This window comes from Lygodium microphyllum, chromosome 26, assembly GCF_053477565.2.
Source record: "Lygodium microphyllum isolate KBCC chromosome 26, Lygodium_microphyllum_v1.1.10, whole genome shotgun sequence".
Classification (NCBI taxonomy): Eukaryota; Viridiplantae; Streptophyta; class Polypodiopsida; order Schizaeales; family Lygodiaceae; genus Lygodium; species Lygodium microphyllum.
The window spans coordinates 54,396,440-54,414,171 of NC_141160.1; the positions used below are offsets into that span (position 1 = coordinate 54,396,440).

A 17,732-nucleotide genomic window follows, 5' to 3' on the forward strand; every position below is an offset into this window, starting at 1 on the left:
TCATAATCAGAAGTATCAAGATCTTCATAACAGTAGAGATCCTTTTCTGGAGATGTTTTGACAGCACCTGAAGTATCTTCACCTGTAGGGATAATCATTTTCTCTTTTCCTTTGCGATCAGAAACTTAATAAACATTTAAAGTTCCTGATGATGGAGAGACAAAATGGAAGCTCTATTCCTTTTGCAACCTTTTGTCGGAGAAATTAGCCCAATCAGTGACAGCAGTTGTAGTTTGCACGAGTGAAGAGATTGTGCTTGTCACCAGGTGGTGATACTTTTTGCAGTTGCTTTCCTTATTTACTTATATAAATATTTTATTTTTCTTTTCTTTAGTTGATGTTGTTTTTTACCCCAGAGTTCTCTTGGATTAAGCCGGGATCTTTGCATAGCCAAAAGAAGGAGGCATTGGGACAAATTGGGCTAATGGTTTGTTTGAGCCTTAGGATTGGTTCCATATTGAATGGGCGTTGAAGAATAGAATGTTAGTGGTTTGGGACTGTGTGCTTAGCCACTAGAGCTGGTGCAGAACAATGAGCTTGGCCAGGACAGAAGATGCACATGTGAGAATGCTCACAGAATAAAAGTCACCGTATTTGAGCCACATTACACTTCTTGATGTGGTTGCAATGATAAAAGTTGCTCAGAACAACTTGAGGAATGCAGGGGTCACCATCTCCAAATTTAGGGAGTACTAGTTTTGGACCCCAAAATCTGTTTGTGTCATTATCTTCGTTTTTGCACGAGGATTAATTCTTTGGTTTGTGCTGAGGTTGAATTTTGCACCAATCATGGAGAATTTTAGATCGGAAGGTTTAAACGGAAAAATTGTTACATGTATGCCATGTGGCACAAATTCCCGGAGAGAGAGAGAGAGAGAGAGAGAGAGAGAGAGAGAGAGAGTTTACGAAAAAAAAGAGAGAGAGAGAGCATTTAAAAAAAAATGTAATAGGCATGAGGGGCAGATTTGAGAATGAAGTTTTGAGGAGTTGAGGGCAAATTGCTGAAAGTAAATCAGCTATAGAGAGTACTTCTTCGTCTCTAACTCAGGTACAGAGGTAGAGTTTACTCCCTCTGGTCAACTCTCTCTCTATTCTCAGAGGAAATGCTTTGCATGATGGGCTGATTCCATCAAAGGTACAGGTGTATGTTTTCTTCACTCTTCTGCTGAGACAAGAGCCTCACTGTCCAGGTTCAGGAGCAGCTGTTGGCTTCTCCAATGCAGGAACTAAAGAAAGCGATGACCATGCCACACAGGAACAAGGTTTTTCAGCTCTGATTTAGTGTTGTTTGTGGGATTGTTTTACTACTGGAATGATGCCAGGGTAAAAGGGATGTTGTTCTGGATATGCTGGACAGTAAGAATAGGAAATACAAAGTTTTGCAGAGTGCAATTCTGCACATGAATCATTGAGTTATGTTCACAGAAAATGCTTTCCTAAAAGGGATGTTGTTCTGGATATGCTGGACAGTAAGAATAGGAAACAAAGAGTTCTGCAGAGTGCAATTCTGCACATGAATCATTGAGTTATGTTCACAGAAAATGCTTTCCTAAAAGGGATGTTGTTTTGGATATGCTGGACAGTAAGAATAGGAAATACAGAGTTCTGCAGAGTGCAATTCTGCTGATTTATACTCACAGAAAATGCTTTCCTAAAAGGGATGTTGTTTTGGATATGTTGGACAGTAAAAACAATAAATACAGAGTTCTGCAGACTGCAATTCTGCACATGAATTATCGAGTTATGGTTACAAAAAATGCTTTAGGTATTAATTGAAGGAACTATCGCTTTATGTGAGTCATGGATCGTTACATGGTTCCATCCCCAGGATTTGAATTCTTTTCTATAAGAATTTAAGCTCGGACAGTTTTGGGTGAAAAGGCCATACACACAGGTTTTACAGAGATTACAGGACTAGAGAGATGGCAGACATGGACAAAGGCAAAGGAAAACTCCCTTATGAAAAAGAGAGTTCTTCTTCTGCTCATAGACATCGAAGAGAGAGTATTGGTGCATAGGTGTCAACACCTTCTAGAAGCGACATTGAACCACAGGATGAGAAGCAAGAATAGGAGGACTTGTTTATGGCACAACTCCTCAGTATGGTTGGCTCTTTGCAGCGGCTTGTAAAGAATCCTCGAATGCAAAATTTTTTAAAGTCACATAATGAGGATTCTCAGGCTGAGTCATCACATCATACCATGGAGCGCTCAAAAAGGCAAATCTCTAATGTGCGTGAGCATGTGGAAAAGACACCGAACAAGGAGACATGTCCAGTGCAACAAGAAGCTCAAGCATAGGATCAGGGAGTGAATGGTCAAGGCAGTTATGCACAAGTGGCACAACAGACTATTCCTCCTCAGTTTGCTACTTATCCTAGCTACTTTGATGGTGGGTCAGTTTTTCAAGCAATGGTTGGATTACCTACGGGTTATCAGGGATACTTGCCTAGAGGGCCACCAGGAATGATGCCTATTGAGGCAGTGAACCCACTTTATGCTAATATTGGTCTACAGTCTGATTATCAAACTTTGCAGAGTCCTTATTTGATGCCTGGAGTTCAAAATGTAGCGGTTGGTTTTTTTCAGCCTAGTGGGCAAATGGCAGCTAAGACAGGTGAAATGAATGCTAATAATGCGCCTAAGTGACTCCTCTTTTTACAGCCACTTGTCTATGACAACTTGATACCAAAAAGTGCAAAGCCTAAAGACTATAAAGAGGGTGGTCAGGCATTAAAGTTTGAAATGTTCAGTGGTATGCAAGATAAGCTGAAAGCTTTGACATTTATACAGTAGTTTGATGCAACTTACACTGGAGGGAATTTTACTGAGACTACTAAGGTGCGGAAGGCTGTAACTTTTTTGAAAGGTTATGCTTTACAGTGGTGGAATATATTGTTGATGCAAGGATATGCACCTCCCACTTGGGTCCATTTCAAACAGTTGTTTGCAGCCTCATGGTTAACTAACACGTTTGAAGTAGATGTCATGATTGCATGGCATAAATTGGACGTGGCAAATTGTGTGGATTTAGAAGAGTACAATAAGAAATTTTGGGAAGCTCTTTTGTTCGTGAGTTCTTACAGGACAGTGCCTCTGTCAGAACAAATTGAAAAGTACTGTTGCGGTTTGCCCGAAGCCATCAGGGATTATTGTGCCAAGACTAGGATTACAAATATGGTACAATTAATTGAAAATGTTGGTGTGGCAAGTGGATTGTTGAAAGGAAAAGCTGACAACTTTAAAGGGATTGAAAAGAAGGATTCTTAGTTTAAGTAGGATCCTAGCAAGAAGAAGAAGCAATTTCCAGAAAAGACCAGCTTTACAAAGAAGTCTTTTTGGAAGAAAAGATTTCAGCAACAACCTTAGACTTCTTTTAAATAGGGCAAAGGGCAGAAGAGGCCACTTTTTGGCAAATCATTTGAAGAAAGAAAAGCTTTAATGATGGCTGAGAAATGCTTTATATGTGAACAAAAAGGCCATATTGCTTCTAAGTGCCCACAACAATCTTCTAAAGATGCAGAGGATAAAGATGCGCCAAGTAAAAAGAAGCCCAACATTGGCTTAGTGCCTGATATGGTGGGAGATCAATTAGCAGATGATGCTACAGAATTGTGCAGAGCTTGGGGAAAGATCAGAGATTCCATAGTGCTTATTTTCTTTGATCCTGGAGCTCATGCAAACTTTATCTCACCGGCATTGGTAGCTAAGCTGGGTATACGTCTCGAGGAAATGGGACCAGTTGGACATGTTGATTTGGCATGCCCAGGACATATTGAACCTGTCACCTCCATTCTTGGCAAACTCCGTTTGCACATTCAGAGCTATGTGGACATAGAGGAGTTCCATATTATGTCTTTAGAGGGCTGTAATGTTCTATTGGGTATTGCATGGTGCCACAGGAAGCACGCTATCTTGGATACTTACAACAGAACAATTACTCTTGTACATAGGAGCAAGACTCATGTGTTAGATGTGAAGCTTAAAGGAGAGTCTGTCCTAGTTGTTTCTGCTTTTGCAATTACTTATGTAATGAAAAATCATATTTCTGCGTACTTGGTTTTTGCAAAGCAAGTTAATGAAGTTGACAGTAATGTGTTTGTACTAGATGAAAGTAGAAGGGCTTTCTTGGATAAATTCAGTGTTTCTCAGATTCGTTACCAGGAGAGTTACCCCTTGAGAGGCTTGAATATCATACCATAGATCTTATTTCGAGGACTAGTCCGCCCAATAGGCCATCGTATAGAGTCAGTGCAGTGCAATAGAAAGAGATTATGACACAGGTTAATGAGCTTTTAGAGAACGGACTAATTCAGCTCAGTAGTTCTCCATTTTGTTTACTTGTGTTGCTAGTTGAGAAAAAGGACGGCTCTTGGCGAATGTGTATTGACTATAGAGCCTTGAATAAGAACACGATTAAGAATAGGTTTCCGATTCTGAGGATAGATGACATTCTTGATCGATTACAGTGAGTAAGAATGTTTAGCAGGATAGATTCGAAAAGTGGGTACCATCAGATTAGAATCAGACCAGAGGATATCCATAAGATTGCTTTTAGAATGACATTTGGTCTCTATGAAATTTTTGTCATGCCGTTTGGATTGACCAATGCTCTTGCTACGTTTAACAGGATGATGGATAGAATTTTCCGCCCTTATCGAAGTTTCGTTGGCGCATTCTTTGATGATATGATTATCTTTTCAAAGAATGAAGAGGAGCATAGAAAACACTTAGTTACAGTCTTTAATGAGCTTAAGCATAACAGATTGCTCATTAATGGCAAGAAGAGTGAATTCTTTTTGGAAGAGATTCATTTCCTTGGGCACATAGTTTCTAAAGATGGTGTGAAGATGGATCCTGCAAAGATAGAAGCAATTGTCTCTTGACCAAACTTGAAAACCGTTCATGATGTCTGTAGTTTTCTTGGCCTATACTCTTACTACAGAAGATTTGTAAGACGCTTTGCAGAGATTGCTTCTCCTTTACATGCACTTGAAAACAAGGATATCAAATGGCAATGGACTGACAAAGAAAAATCAACATTTAGATGTTTGAAGGGGAAAATGACTATAGATCCAGTACTTATTTTGCTAGATGTGTCTAAGCTATTCGTAGTGCAGTGTGATGCATGTGGAAACAACATTGGTGCTGTATTAATGCAGAATGGCCGAGTTGTGGCATATAAGAGTAGAGTACTCTTTGTTGTTGAAAGGAATTATCAAATTTATGAGAGAGTTATTGGCTGTGATCCATGCACCTTTCTAGTTGCAAGCACTATTTACTTGGTGCTGATTTTGTAGTGTAAACGGATCATCAAACACTTAGATACTTTCTTACATAGGCAAAATTGTCAGAGAAACACATGCGTTGGGCAAATTTCCTACCTATGTTTCATTTTCAGATAGTGTATGTGGAAGGCAAGAAGAATGTTGTTGCAGATGTTTTATCTCGCAAACCACAAGTGTCAGCTGTTTCAATTTTTTATCACCATGAATTGGATGATATGAAAGAGCAGTATGCTGATGACGAAGATTTCTCTGAAAACATAGTTGATCAATGGCCAACATCATGATCATTATGTGTTCAAAGAAGGCTTTATCATGATGCATTGAAGACTATGCGTTACAAACTGGTAAGGCCAAAAGTTTTATTAGAAAGTCATGCTCTAGTGTATGCAAGACATCGTGGTATTGATGTTACAGTCAAAGCGGTAGGGACTTTCTTCTATTGGCGAGCCTTGAGATCTAATGTTGATGCATATGTTAGATCTTGCCTCGTATGCCAAAAGGTCAAATTTAATAGACAGAAGGCACTAGGGTTATTGCAACCAATGTCTATTCCAGAAAGGCCATGGGAAAATATTGCCATGAATTTCATTCAGAACTTCTTCAGGGAATGATGGAATCTGGACTATCATTTGCAAATTCAACGCATTTCATTCCTGTAAGGAAAAAGGTTAAGTTAGAATACATGGTAAATATATTTATGCAAAATATCTTCAAGTACCATGGAATGCCACGATCAATTGTTAGTGGTAGGGACCCAAGAATGACTAGCTTGTTTTGGAAAGCATTGTTTGAAAACATTGGCACTACGCTGAAATTTTCATCTTCTTTCCATCCACAAATTGATGGACAGTCTGAAGAAGCAAATTTGATTGTTTTAGATCTATTGAAGTGTTATGTTTCAGATCATAAGACTTCTTGGGAACACTACTTGCCATTGGTTGAGTATGCATACAATAATACAGTGCATTCATCTACTGGCAAAGCACCTTTTGAGACTGTGGAAGGTGGAAAGAAACTATCTTCCATTTTGCAGACAAAAGATAACATTTTTGAAGCAGATTGTTATGTAAAAGATTGGGAAGAAGCATATAAAAAGGTCAAGTATGCCTTAGAAAAGTCACAAGCTAAACGGAAAAGAGCTGCTGATAGTCATCGTCAGGAACTCTTGTTCAAAAAGGATGATTGGGTCTTATTGCGTTTTGAAAAGGCACGTTTGAGAAAACAAAAGGGCAAGGAATGTTTGTTTCCAAAGCTGAGTATGCGTTACTATGGCCCTTTTTAGGTCTTAGAGAAGATCAATGACGTGGCATATAGGCTGAAATTGCCAGAGAATTGGAAAATTCATAATGCATTCCATGTGAGCCTATTGAGGTCTTTTATTGGTGAAGTGCCAGAAGATATGGTTCAAGAGGAACAACTTGAAGTAGAGGAATTAGATGAGATTCTAGTTCTTAAGCAGATCTTGGCACATAAGGATAGGAAAGTGAAAGGTAGAGTTATAAGAAGATTTTTGGTGAAGTTCAAGAACTATTCACCAATGGATGCCAAATGGATGGAAGAGGTTGAATTGGCAGATTCGTCTCAGTTATTGCAACTTTACCGAGAACCTTTCTTATTGGAATCTACAATGACTTAGAATGCTTGTTAAAGCAATATACATTCTCTATTGTACAATTGAATACTGCATCTCATTGAATAGTGCACAATGTATGGCTTACACTTAGCATTAATATGTGTATCATTGAATGAAATCTCAGTGCTTTGAAGTTGTATTTGTTACACTTCAGTTGAATGATTATACATGTTGTGACACTAATAGTTCGGAGATACGTGCTATCGCCCAGTGTTGCATCCAGAAACATGTATATTAGAAAGACCCTTAGTAATCATAGTCGGATACAGGATGTGAACCTCCACCTATGTGAGACTTAAACTTGCAATGACACAAATGGTTGTGGGAAAACTCCTACCATCGCTCCGTGTCATTTGTTAGCAAGTGATACATGCGATGGCACTAATAACATGGAGAATCTTGTTATCGTCCTGTGTTATCCGTTAGCACGTGTGGCATGCAATCGAGGTTGCTTACTTCTTTTAAGAGGGGGGTATGTCACCAGGTGGTGATACTTTTTGCAGTTGCTTTCCTTATTTACTTATATAAATATTTTATTTTTCTTTTCTTTAGTTGCTGTTGCTTTTTATCCCCAGAGTTCTCTTGGATTAAGCCGGGATCTTTGCATGACCAGAAGAGGTAGCCATTGGGACAAATTGGACAAATGGTTTGTTTGAGCCTTAGGACCGGTTCCATATTGAATGGGTACTGAAGAATAGAATGCTAGTGGTTTGGGACTGTGTGCTTAGCCATTGGAGATGGTGCAGAACAATGAGCCTGGCCAACACAGAAGATGCACATGTGAGAATGCTCACGGAATAAAAGTCATCGTAACTGAGCGACATTACACTTTTTGATGCGGCTGCAATGATAAAAGTTGCTCAGAACAACTTGAGGAATGCAAGGGTTACCATCCCTAAAATTTAGGGAGTTACTATTTTTGAACCCCAGAATCTGTTTGTATCATTATCTTCGTTTTTGCACGATGATTAATTCTTTGGTTTGTGCTGAGGTCAAATTTTGCACTGATCATGGAGAATTTTAGACCGGAAGGTTTAAACGAGAAAATTGTTATATGTATGCCATGTGGCACACATTCCCAAAAGAGAGAGAGATCATTAAAAAAAAACGTAATAGGGATGAGGGATAGATTTGAGAATGAAGTTTTGAGGAGCTGAGGGCATACTGTTGCAAGTACATCAGCTATGGAGAGTACTTCTTCATGTTTGACTTAGGTACGGAGGTAGAGCTTGCTCCCTCTGGTCAACTCTCTCTCTATTCTCAGAGGAAATGCTCTGCATGATGGGCTGATTCCATTGAAGGTACATGTTTATGTTTTCTTTGCACTTCTGTTGAGGCAAGAGCCTCACTGTCCAGGTTTAGGAGCAGGTGTTGGCTTCTCCAATGCAGGAACTAAAGGAAGCGATGACCATGCCACATAGGAATAGGGTTTTTCAGTTGTGATTTAGTGCTGTTTGTTGCGGACTGCAATTCTGCACATGAATCATTGAGTTATGGTCACAGAAAATGCTTTCCTAAAAGGGATGTTGTTCTGGATATATTGGATAGTAAAAACAGTAAATACAGAGTTCTGCAGACTGCAATTTTGCACATGAATTATTGAGTTATGGTTACAAAAAATGCTTTCCTAAAAGGGATGTTGTTCTGGTCACGCTGTATTGTCCGTATGCAGCTATGTATTTTGGAACATTTCGTTTTTGTAACTTTCCATCTTTTAATTAATAAAGATATACTGAGAGGGGCGCCGGTCTTTGGGGCCAATTCGGTGTTGAGCGAGGGAGTGAGGTCTCTGTTTGTGTGTGTGAGTGAAAATATGAGGTATTAATTGAAGGAACTACCGCTTTATGTGAGTCATAGATCCGGTTACAATGCTCATGGGCAATATTAGAGGAGGATTGGATCTGGAAAATTTTACCAATTGTTAACATAAGTTAAGGATTTGATTAGAAAGTTGTTGTAGGGAATCCATTTTTTCAAATCAAGCTAGTAAGAGCCAAGTATGTCCAGTTTGCAGCTTGTAATTTAGTAGTCCAAGAGGCAGCTTCTTGGGGTCATAAGTAGGGAGTAGCTTTTTATTGGTTATTTTCATATCCGAATTCTTGGACAACATTGAGAACTAAAGAAGAGGAAGAAGCATTTTCTATTAATTTTTTACAATGTTGACATACACCATGGACAATTTGATCATGAGAACAGGGTTGTGTATGGAACTTGAGGACATTAGCTTTCTGAGAAGGAGTAACCTTCAGCTGTGGCTGTAAAAGAGAGTCGTGGGATGATTGGATCAGCAACAGGAGGTTCAGAAGCTTGATGTTGAGGTAGAAATAGGGTTTTGCCTTTGATAACCTTAGGAGGCAGGAATTCTTTCTTTTTCAAGGAAGATATATCCATCTACCATTCATATGGAAGCTCTATATCAGACCAGTTGACATAGCCAAGAAGAAAGCGTTGAGTGCTTTCATCCGATTTCATGATGATGGTCTGGCCTTTGTCTTTAGGGGAATTTACTCCTTCTACCACTCTTGGTATTGCTAGAGACATACGTCTAAATACCATTTTGTATTGTATAGCTAAGTGGGTGGAGGAGGCCTTCATTTGTAAGCCCATAGTTTGGACATGAAGCATTAACAATTCTTCTAAATAGGGGCCATCCATAGCTATTACATAGTTAGGGCGTAATTTAGAGAAAATAGGTCCATTGGAAAGGGGAGATACTGCAGCACCTACAATCATGTCATGAAGTTGGAGGTGTCTAGTATCCAAGACAGCAGCCATACAAGAGGCATTTAAACCTCGACGGAAGAGGGGGATAATGCCTATTGCTATGTATCTTAAGTGAAGATAAGGGTAATCTTTTTTGTGTTGATGTTTGGTATTTTTGGGAGAATAAGGGCTAGCAGATTTACATGTTGGTCTTCAGAAAGAGTATCACTAACTGTCAGAATGCCTTGGTCTTCTATATACGTTGTAGAGGTTTTAAACTTAAACAACTTATTCTCACCATATATATGAGATGCACCTATCTCGAGGAGTATCCATTTGGAACTTGGTTGTGTCTCATCCACAATTATCGTTGAGTTGCCCAATGATTTGTAATGCTCCGAAAGTGTATTTAGAGCAGCTCTCCCAGTCCAACCGTTACAGGGGTGGTCACTAGTGTGGTTAGGAGATTGCTAAACACTCGTCCTTCCCTTTGTTCAGCCTGTCCGGGCCAATGGCCACGGCTGTCTTGTGGGTCTATTGCGTCTAGGCTTGGCCTTGTCGGCACTGCTTGTGGCGTAGCAGCCTCGGCAGACTTAGGTTGGGGTAGCGATAACGGCGCACTCATGTTGGAGAGGTCCTCAATCTCATCCTCCGTGATGGGTTCGACATCCTTGAGGTGCTGTTGAGCCTCCCTCACCCATTCCTTCACCTTTTCTATGGCTTCCAATTGCCGCCTGGGGTGCCAGCTTACTGAGAGGAAGCCATTAGGGTTTACTGGATGGTTGAGGATTAATGCTCAAAACACACGGCAAACGGTCTTGGGCATTCTTCTTCTCTTGGCATCCATCTTCCTTTCCTTTTAGTTGAGGTGTTTTTATGATTTAACTATCATTTCCTACACTACTAGTTTGTTTACTTTTCATGACATGTGGAGTGCTACTTTGGTGGTTGTGCCTTTTGTTAGAGATCATAGCCTGCACAGTCGGACCAGCAGGGCAGCTGCACAGTCCGACTGTGCAGTCGGACTGCCACGTGGCAGTCCGACTGTCTGCAGCCCAGTCGGCTGCATTTAATGCAGCCGACTTATTTCCAGGCTGCGCCCTATTTCTGGCGCCCCATTTCGTGGCAGATTTCGACTATTTATAGTCGACACTTTCAGCAGTCTGTACACTCTTCTCTGACGCAGATTACAGACCGGTGACGCGCAGTTTCTGTCTCTGTTCACAGATTTCAGACAGCAGACAGTGCAGACTGCAGCAGACTTCGAGGTGGACAGCAGGTCGCATCGTCGAGGTGGAGACACGCAGTCCAGTGCACTGCGCCCGTGTATATCTTTGTATTCAGCATTCTTTATACAGCAGATCTTCATCGTCCACTGTCTCTTTCTCTCCCTTCTCTCTCTGCGTTCTCTCTCTCTCAGTCCTACGCTTCCGCACCGCTGCACTCTGACATGGTATCAGAGCAGTGTTTGAGGGCTGACTGAGCGCAGAATCAACCTGAAGAGGAGTTTCCATCGCGACACAAATTTGCGTTTTTTGCGTTTAAGGGCAGACAGGAGGGCTGTGCCTTGGAACAAGGCTGAAACGAGTGTGGGCGCACAGGAAAGGAGTACAGGTGGTGGATTTGCTGCTGTTTACTGCTGTTTGACGCGGAGGAAGTTTGAGTTTTCAGCCTATAAGTGCAGGTTTTGCTTTTTCATCGCCTCCGGCGGGTGAAGAAGGTTCAGGACGCGGAAGAGCCTTAGCAGGCTGAGTTTTCCCAGTCAGAGGGGGCTGCTTTTGCGTTTGTGAAGGCATTGCAGGTGAAGATGTCTACAGAGATTGACTTGGAGTTCCAGGCGATTATGGACCGGAAGGTGCCTGTCTTACCGGCTCTTCCTACAGATTAGAAGCTCGACGGCGACAACTACCGCATTTGGCGCGTCATGATGTTGGCCATTCTTGAGTCCTATGATTTGGCGGAGTTGGTACAGGAGGAGATTGACCGGCCCTCGGTAAGAGATGAGTCCAAACTCTCTTCCGAAGCTCGTGCGGAGTTGGCCAAGGCCCAGTCTCATTGGGACAAACTGAATGCCAGGATTCGATCCTTTCTCTTTCTCTCATGCACCACAGCCGTGATCGCTCACATCGAGCACTTGACGGTGGCTCGTGAGATATGGCTGGAGCTTGATCAAATGTACAATCGGATGACCCTAATGAAGAGGGTTTCTTTGGAGGTACAGATGCGGACTTTGTCCGTAAATAAGTCTTCTTCGCTAAGGGAACACATTAACAAGCTAAGGCAGCTACAGATGCAGGTTCAGAATGCGGGGAAGCCGATTTCCTCCAAAGACATGGCGATCACACTACTGTCCCAGTTGCCGCCACGATTCGGTACATTTTACTCTGCCCTCATTGCTTCTGGGCGAGAGTCTACTCTTCGTTGGGAAGAGTTGGTTCCTATGGTCTTGGACCAAGAGGAACAGTTAAAGGGACATAATGCTTCCAAGACGGAGGCACTGACAGGTCAAGCCTCTCAGAAGAAGGGGAAGGACCAAAAGAAGAAGAAGGGGGATAACAAGTCCAAGAAGGACAAGGAGAAGGACAAGGACAAAGACTCCACATGCCATATTTGTGGCAAGACTGGCCATTGGAAGAAGGATTGCCCTGACAAAGACACGAAGGACACCAAGAAGAAGGAAACCAAGGATTCTGGAGCAGTGGCTGCACCCTCATCAGCTGCATTTCTTCATCTAGCTGTCATTGAGGACGCTTCACCGAATGCTTCTGATGCTGCGATGACGGCCCCCCAGGCTCGAGAGTGGATTGTTGATAGTGGTGCCTCACGGCACATGACTCCTTCATCAGATGGTGTTGCCCAGTTGCGACCCTCGCGTGGGCAGATTCTTATTGGCGACAGCTCTTCAGTTTCTGTTGCAGGTCGGGGTAAGATGCAGCTTATTCCGGATGGACGAGGTGGTACCCATCTACAGTGCGAGTCCTTGATCGTGAATCGAGGAAGGTTCTATCATCTGGATATGAGGAGAACGGCATTTACAAACTGAAGTCTTCCACCGCCCTCTCTACTCTTTTTCTTACCTCACAGTCACAGTCAGAGTTATGGCATGCTAGGTTTGGTCACCTGAACTATGACTATCTTCAGAGGGCGTCACGTGGACAGCTTGTTCGAGGGTTGCCGGATATAGTGGTGAGCCAGCAGCCATGTGTCTCCTGCATACGGGGGAAGCAGCATAGGGATGCCATTCCCCACACAGCTTCGCGGCGGTCTACTTCACCGATGGAGCTAGTATCTACGGATCTATGTGGCCCTATGAGGAATGAGTCCCTGCGTGGGAGCTCGTACTTCATGCTGATCATGGATGACTACAGCAGGATGACATGGGCCTATTTTTTGGCATTAAAGTCAGAAGCTTTCTCGCACTTCAAGGATTGGCTTCTCTTTGAGGAGAACCGATCAGGCCGGAAGTTGAAGACCTTGTGATCCGACAAGGGAGGTGAATTTGTGTCTAATGAGTTTGCTCGGTTTTGTGCAGATAGAGGAATTCACCAGGAGTTTGTCAATACCAATACTCCACAAGAAAATGGTATTCTTGAACGGAAGAACCGCAGTGTGATCGAGATGGCGCGCACCATGATGGAGCACCGACAGACCCCTCAGGTTCTGTGGGCCGAGGCTGTGGCTACTGCAGTCCACATCCTTAATCGATCCCCTACTTCGGCTGTGGAAGGGATGACTCCATTTGAGGCTTATTTTGGGACAAAGCCAGATGTTTCTTACTTTCGGGTCTTTGGGTGTGATGCCTATGTTCACATTCCCAAGGCTCACCGTGATAAATTTGTAGCGGCTTCTCGAAAACAGGTATTTGTTGGCTACAGCTCCCAGTCCCAAGGCTACCGACTGTATGACCCCGTCAAGCGGGATGTATACACTAGCCGTGATGTGCGGTTTGTGGAGGTACCGGCTACTTCAACGGGTGCGGAGCATCCCGTTCTTGGAGATCCAGGGGAGAGTTGGGCTCCTTCTACAGTTCCACTGGAGCCCGTGCCTTTTGATTATGATTCTGTTTCTGACACAGAGTCTACTGTTCCACCGGACCCCTCTGAGGAGTTACCACCGGTGGATATTCCAGAGTCTTCTGCTGATGGAGAACGACGAGGGGAGGTTCGGCCTCCTCCTCGCTGGGCCCGTGACACACTCCGTGATTCAGGGATCGAGGGGGTTCCTGAGGAGTGGGGACCGCAGGATGGTCCGCGGCGGTCACGGAGGCACCAGGCGCATTCTTCGGAGCTTGTTTGCTCCAACTATTGTTTGATGTCCCATGTTATGCAGGATCGAGAGCCCACCTCCGTGAAGGAGGCTTGACAGTCCGCCCCATGGAAGAAAGCTATGGAAGCTGAGTTGGAGACTATTGAGAGGAATGGCACTTGGTCACTCGTGCCACGCTCCCCGAAGAAGAAGGTGATTGGAGTCAAGTGGGTCTTCAAGACCAAATATCTCAGTGATGGTACTTTGGATAAGCACAAGGCTCGCTTTGTTGCTAAAGGTTTTGCCCAGCGCCCAGGGATTGACTGTCATGACACTTTTGCCCCCACAGCTCGCATGGCAACCATTAGAGCTGTTCTTGCTTTGGCTGGCCATAGGAGATGGCCTGTTTATCAGTTGGATGTGAAGTCGGCCTTCCTGAATGGTGATTTGAAGGAGGAGATCTATGTTGAGCAGCCTCTTGGCTTTGGTTCTTCAGATGGGAAAGTCTACAGGTTGAAGAAGGCCTTGTATGGCCTCAAGCAGGCCCCGCGCGCTTGGAACGAGAAGATTGATTCGTTCCTCCAGTCTCAGTTGGGATATCGGCGGTCCAAGGCCGATCCGCAGCTGTATGTCCACACTTCCGAGGATGGTTGTGTGCTGTTTGTCTTATATGTTGATGATTTGATTGTCACAGGTGATGCTGCACAGCAGGTCCAGGAGACAAAGTCAGCTTTACATCGGACGTTCGAGATGACGGATTTGGGTCTCCTCCATTTCTTTTTAGGCCATGAGATTTATCAGTCTCAGAGGGGGATCTTTCTCTCCCAACAGAGATATGTACAGGAGCTCTTGTTATCTTTTGAGATGGAAGATTGTCGGGCCCTCTCTACTCCTATGGATCCGAACTGGAAGGCCACTTCCCATTCCGCTTCTCCTTTGGCGGATGCGTCCCGCTATCGACAGTTGATTGGGTCTTTGATTTGGCTTCTCAACACGAGGGTTGATCTATGTTTTGCTGTTGGGCTCTTGGCAGGGTTCATGAGTGAACCTAAGACGGTGCATTGGCAGGCTGCTCAGAGGATACTTCGGTATCTAAGGGGGACGTCTGATTTAGGGATTCATTACCCCGCAGGGACAGATGGGTCAGATCTTGTACTTGCAGGTTGGAGCGACTCGGATTGGGCTGGTGACGTGGACCACAGGCGGTCTACTACAGGTTACTGCTTTACTTTGGGTGCAGGTGTTATTTCATGGAGTAGCAAGAAGCAGCCCACTGTAGCCCTTTCGTCTACTGAGGCGGAGTATCGGGCCGCGTCTTCCACCACATGCGAGGTTGTGTGGCTTCGGAGATTGTTGGAGGAGCTTGGGTGCCCCCAGACTCGTCCTACATTGCTGCGATGTGACAATGAAAGTTGCATTGCCTTGGCAAGGAACCCTGTTTTTCATGCCCGGACGAAGCACATTGAGATTCAGTACCACTTCACCTTGGCTGCTTTGGGGTGGGACGCATAGATGTGATTATAGGCTAGAGTTAAACATTGACCATCATTGTTTTTGGTACTAAGGTCTTCTCCTATCTCTTCCTTGGACATTTGCTGTTGCCTCTCAAATGTCCTGTTTGGTGGCAATGGAAGCAATGGTTCTCCTTGAAATCCTCTTTGAAAGAGGCTTGCTGGTTACCAAAAGTTTTCCTCCTCGTTTTTAGCCGAAGTATTGTCATAGATCTCAGTGAACTTGTAGATGTCTTTCAATGAGCTGACCTCGTTTCTCAGCATTGTTTTGGTACTCTGGTGGTAACCCAAATAGATACAACATGCAGAGCCCAGCCAATAGGTGCACACTCTGATAGTGCTGTGTGAGGTGGCCTTGCTAGGTTACTGAGTTGTTAGACCATAGGATTGCACGTGCTGTGTGAGATGGCTGTGTAGGCCACTGAGTTGTTAGATCAAAGGATCTCACCCTGAGTTATCTTCATCTCTTTTGAGTATTGGACTATGATAAGCTTACATGCTGTAACCTCACACTAAAAAGATGGTGCTTTTTTGTGTTCAAGAATATTCTTGTTCAGCTTAAGAAAACCAAAGTCAAATGGTGCAAAGACTCTTTTGTTTGCTCTTTAGATAAGCAAGCTAGCCTCTATCCAGGCATTTGTGAAGTTTCTAGTTTTCATACATCAAGCTACATCACAATTGAGTGCAGAAATGTTGTTTTTGCAGGGAGCGCTGAAATTGCAAGAGTCTGCGTTGTTACTAAGGTGCAGACAACTAGACCTGCGACTTGTAAAATCAGTGTTGCAGGTAGCAAGAGATCAGTATGCTGCTAAAATGAAGGCACATCCACCTGAAGTGATCATTGATGAGCACACGTATCTTCCTCCACCTGCAGAAGAAAGCATGGAGTCTGGCCCCAAATGGTTCTCTCCTTGCTTGAAAAAAAATTTTACCTGAGAATATGTGCATGCATCTCAGTTGTCTTGACTCTTATTTGAGCCAAACCAGTCTTTTGCTCGTGTGCCTGGCATGCACAAGTATGTAGAGGGGGGTGGTGCTAGTAACTAATGTCTCATTAAAGCTGACAGTTTTTTTCAACACTACAGTAGATGAACCATTTAAGTTTGATTAACTACATTCATTTCAGGCTATATGCAAGGCTTATGCTTGGTTCTTTTTTAATAGCCGTCTTTGAAGGCTGTGAAGAAGGAAGAAATCTGACCTTTTCCTTCGGGCCTGCAGTGCCGGTGGTGTTATTCTTGCTTCAAGAAATGGACGCATTGTTTGTAACAATACTCTAGATTCAAGGCTTGAAATTACCTTCAAGCACAATCTGCCAGAGGTGGGATGCATTTGTAGCTTTCAGGTGCTCAGAATGGTGTTAATCTGATTCTAATGAACATAGCAACTCATTATGAATACTGTTGAGTTTTTTTAACAATCAGATAAAGACTTAGACAGAAGTTATGTTAGCAGAAGTATTTCTGAAATGCATATTATCTCAAAAGCATGAGATGGCACTAACAGCAAAAAAATTAAGTTTTCCAAGGGGCACCATTCAAATGGGTTCCTCCTTTGTGCACCAGATCCTCATTTTGCTGTATAACTGCTTGTTTTTCTCTTTTTGCAGATCCGAAAACGCCTTTTTGCTAATATAAGAACAGCAGATGCAGGTGCTTAGGCAAATGTCAAGTGTACACGACATCCATTGATGCCACCTCAAACTCACAATTATCAAGAAACTACAATTCTCCATGTACATCTCACTGCAGACCATTAAGACCATTTCTTCATCGTGAATTCACTGACAAATAGTTAGGGCAGATGAGGGCCTTTCGGCTATTGATTAACCTCACGAGAATACTAGTTAACTGGAGTTTTTTCTGCAAACATGAGAATTGATAGACTGGGTGTAAAATAAACTGTCTATACACAATGGTACCCATGTTTTATTTGCTGGTGCACTTAATAAAAGTGCTGTAATTCTGGTTCACAGGTTTCAGATGGTTGTACATGCCCAATAATCCAAATAATACCCAATTCAGTTTTGTCAATATAGACTCAAATTTTCAGTGTATATGGTTATTATGCTTTTGTGGGGATAGTTCAATGTAATTTGCAAACTTTCAGTATATATCCATATGGTTATTGTGCTTTTGTGGGACTAAAATAAATGAAGGGGTTAAGCAAAGTGTCGCAATGTCCCAAGCTGGATATACATCATATGAACGATAAACAGGCACTAGGAATTGTAATTTCATGATTTACCCTGAAGCCTTGCGACTCATTAATATCATGTTTCCTTTGCCATCTTTTTTATTTCACAGCGTCACAAAGCCTTTTGGTGCCTAAGAAGATCTAATCAATTTTAAAT

At 42.9% G+C, this 17,732-nt stretch overlaps 1 protein-coding gene across 4 annotated transcripts in view; it reads left to right on the forward strand.

Annotated features, from left to right (window-relative positions):
• Nucleotides 1–17,435, forward strand: part of LOC148013286 (V-type proton ATPase subunit E-like) — a 32,606-nt gene extending 15,171 nt beyond the window's left edge. The window contains exons 4-6 of one of the 4 annotated variants that reach the window (XM_087668570.1): nt 16,085–16,281; nt 16,601–16,724; nt 16,989–17,433. In XM_087668570.1, coding sequence (XP_087524696.1) covers nt 16,085–16,281; nt 16,601–16,724; nt 16,989–17,039 — 372 coding nt within the window. In that variant the 3' untranslated portion in view covers nt 17,040–17,433. Of the gene's footprint in view, nt 1–16,084; nt 16,396–16,600; nt 16,725–16,988 lie in introns of those variants that run through there. The other 3 variants (XM_087668571.1, XM_087668572.1, XR_015688948.1) reach the window with 3 other exon arrangements.
• The last annotated feature ends 297 nt before the right edge of the window (nt 17,436–17,732 follow it).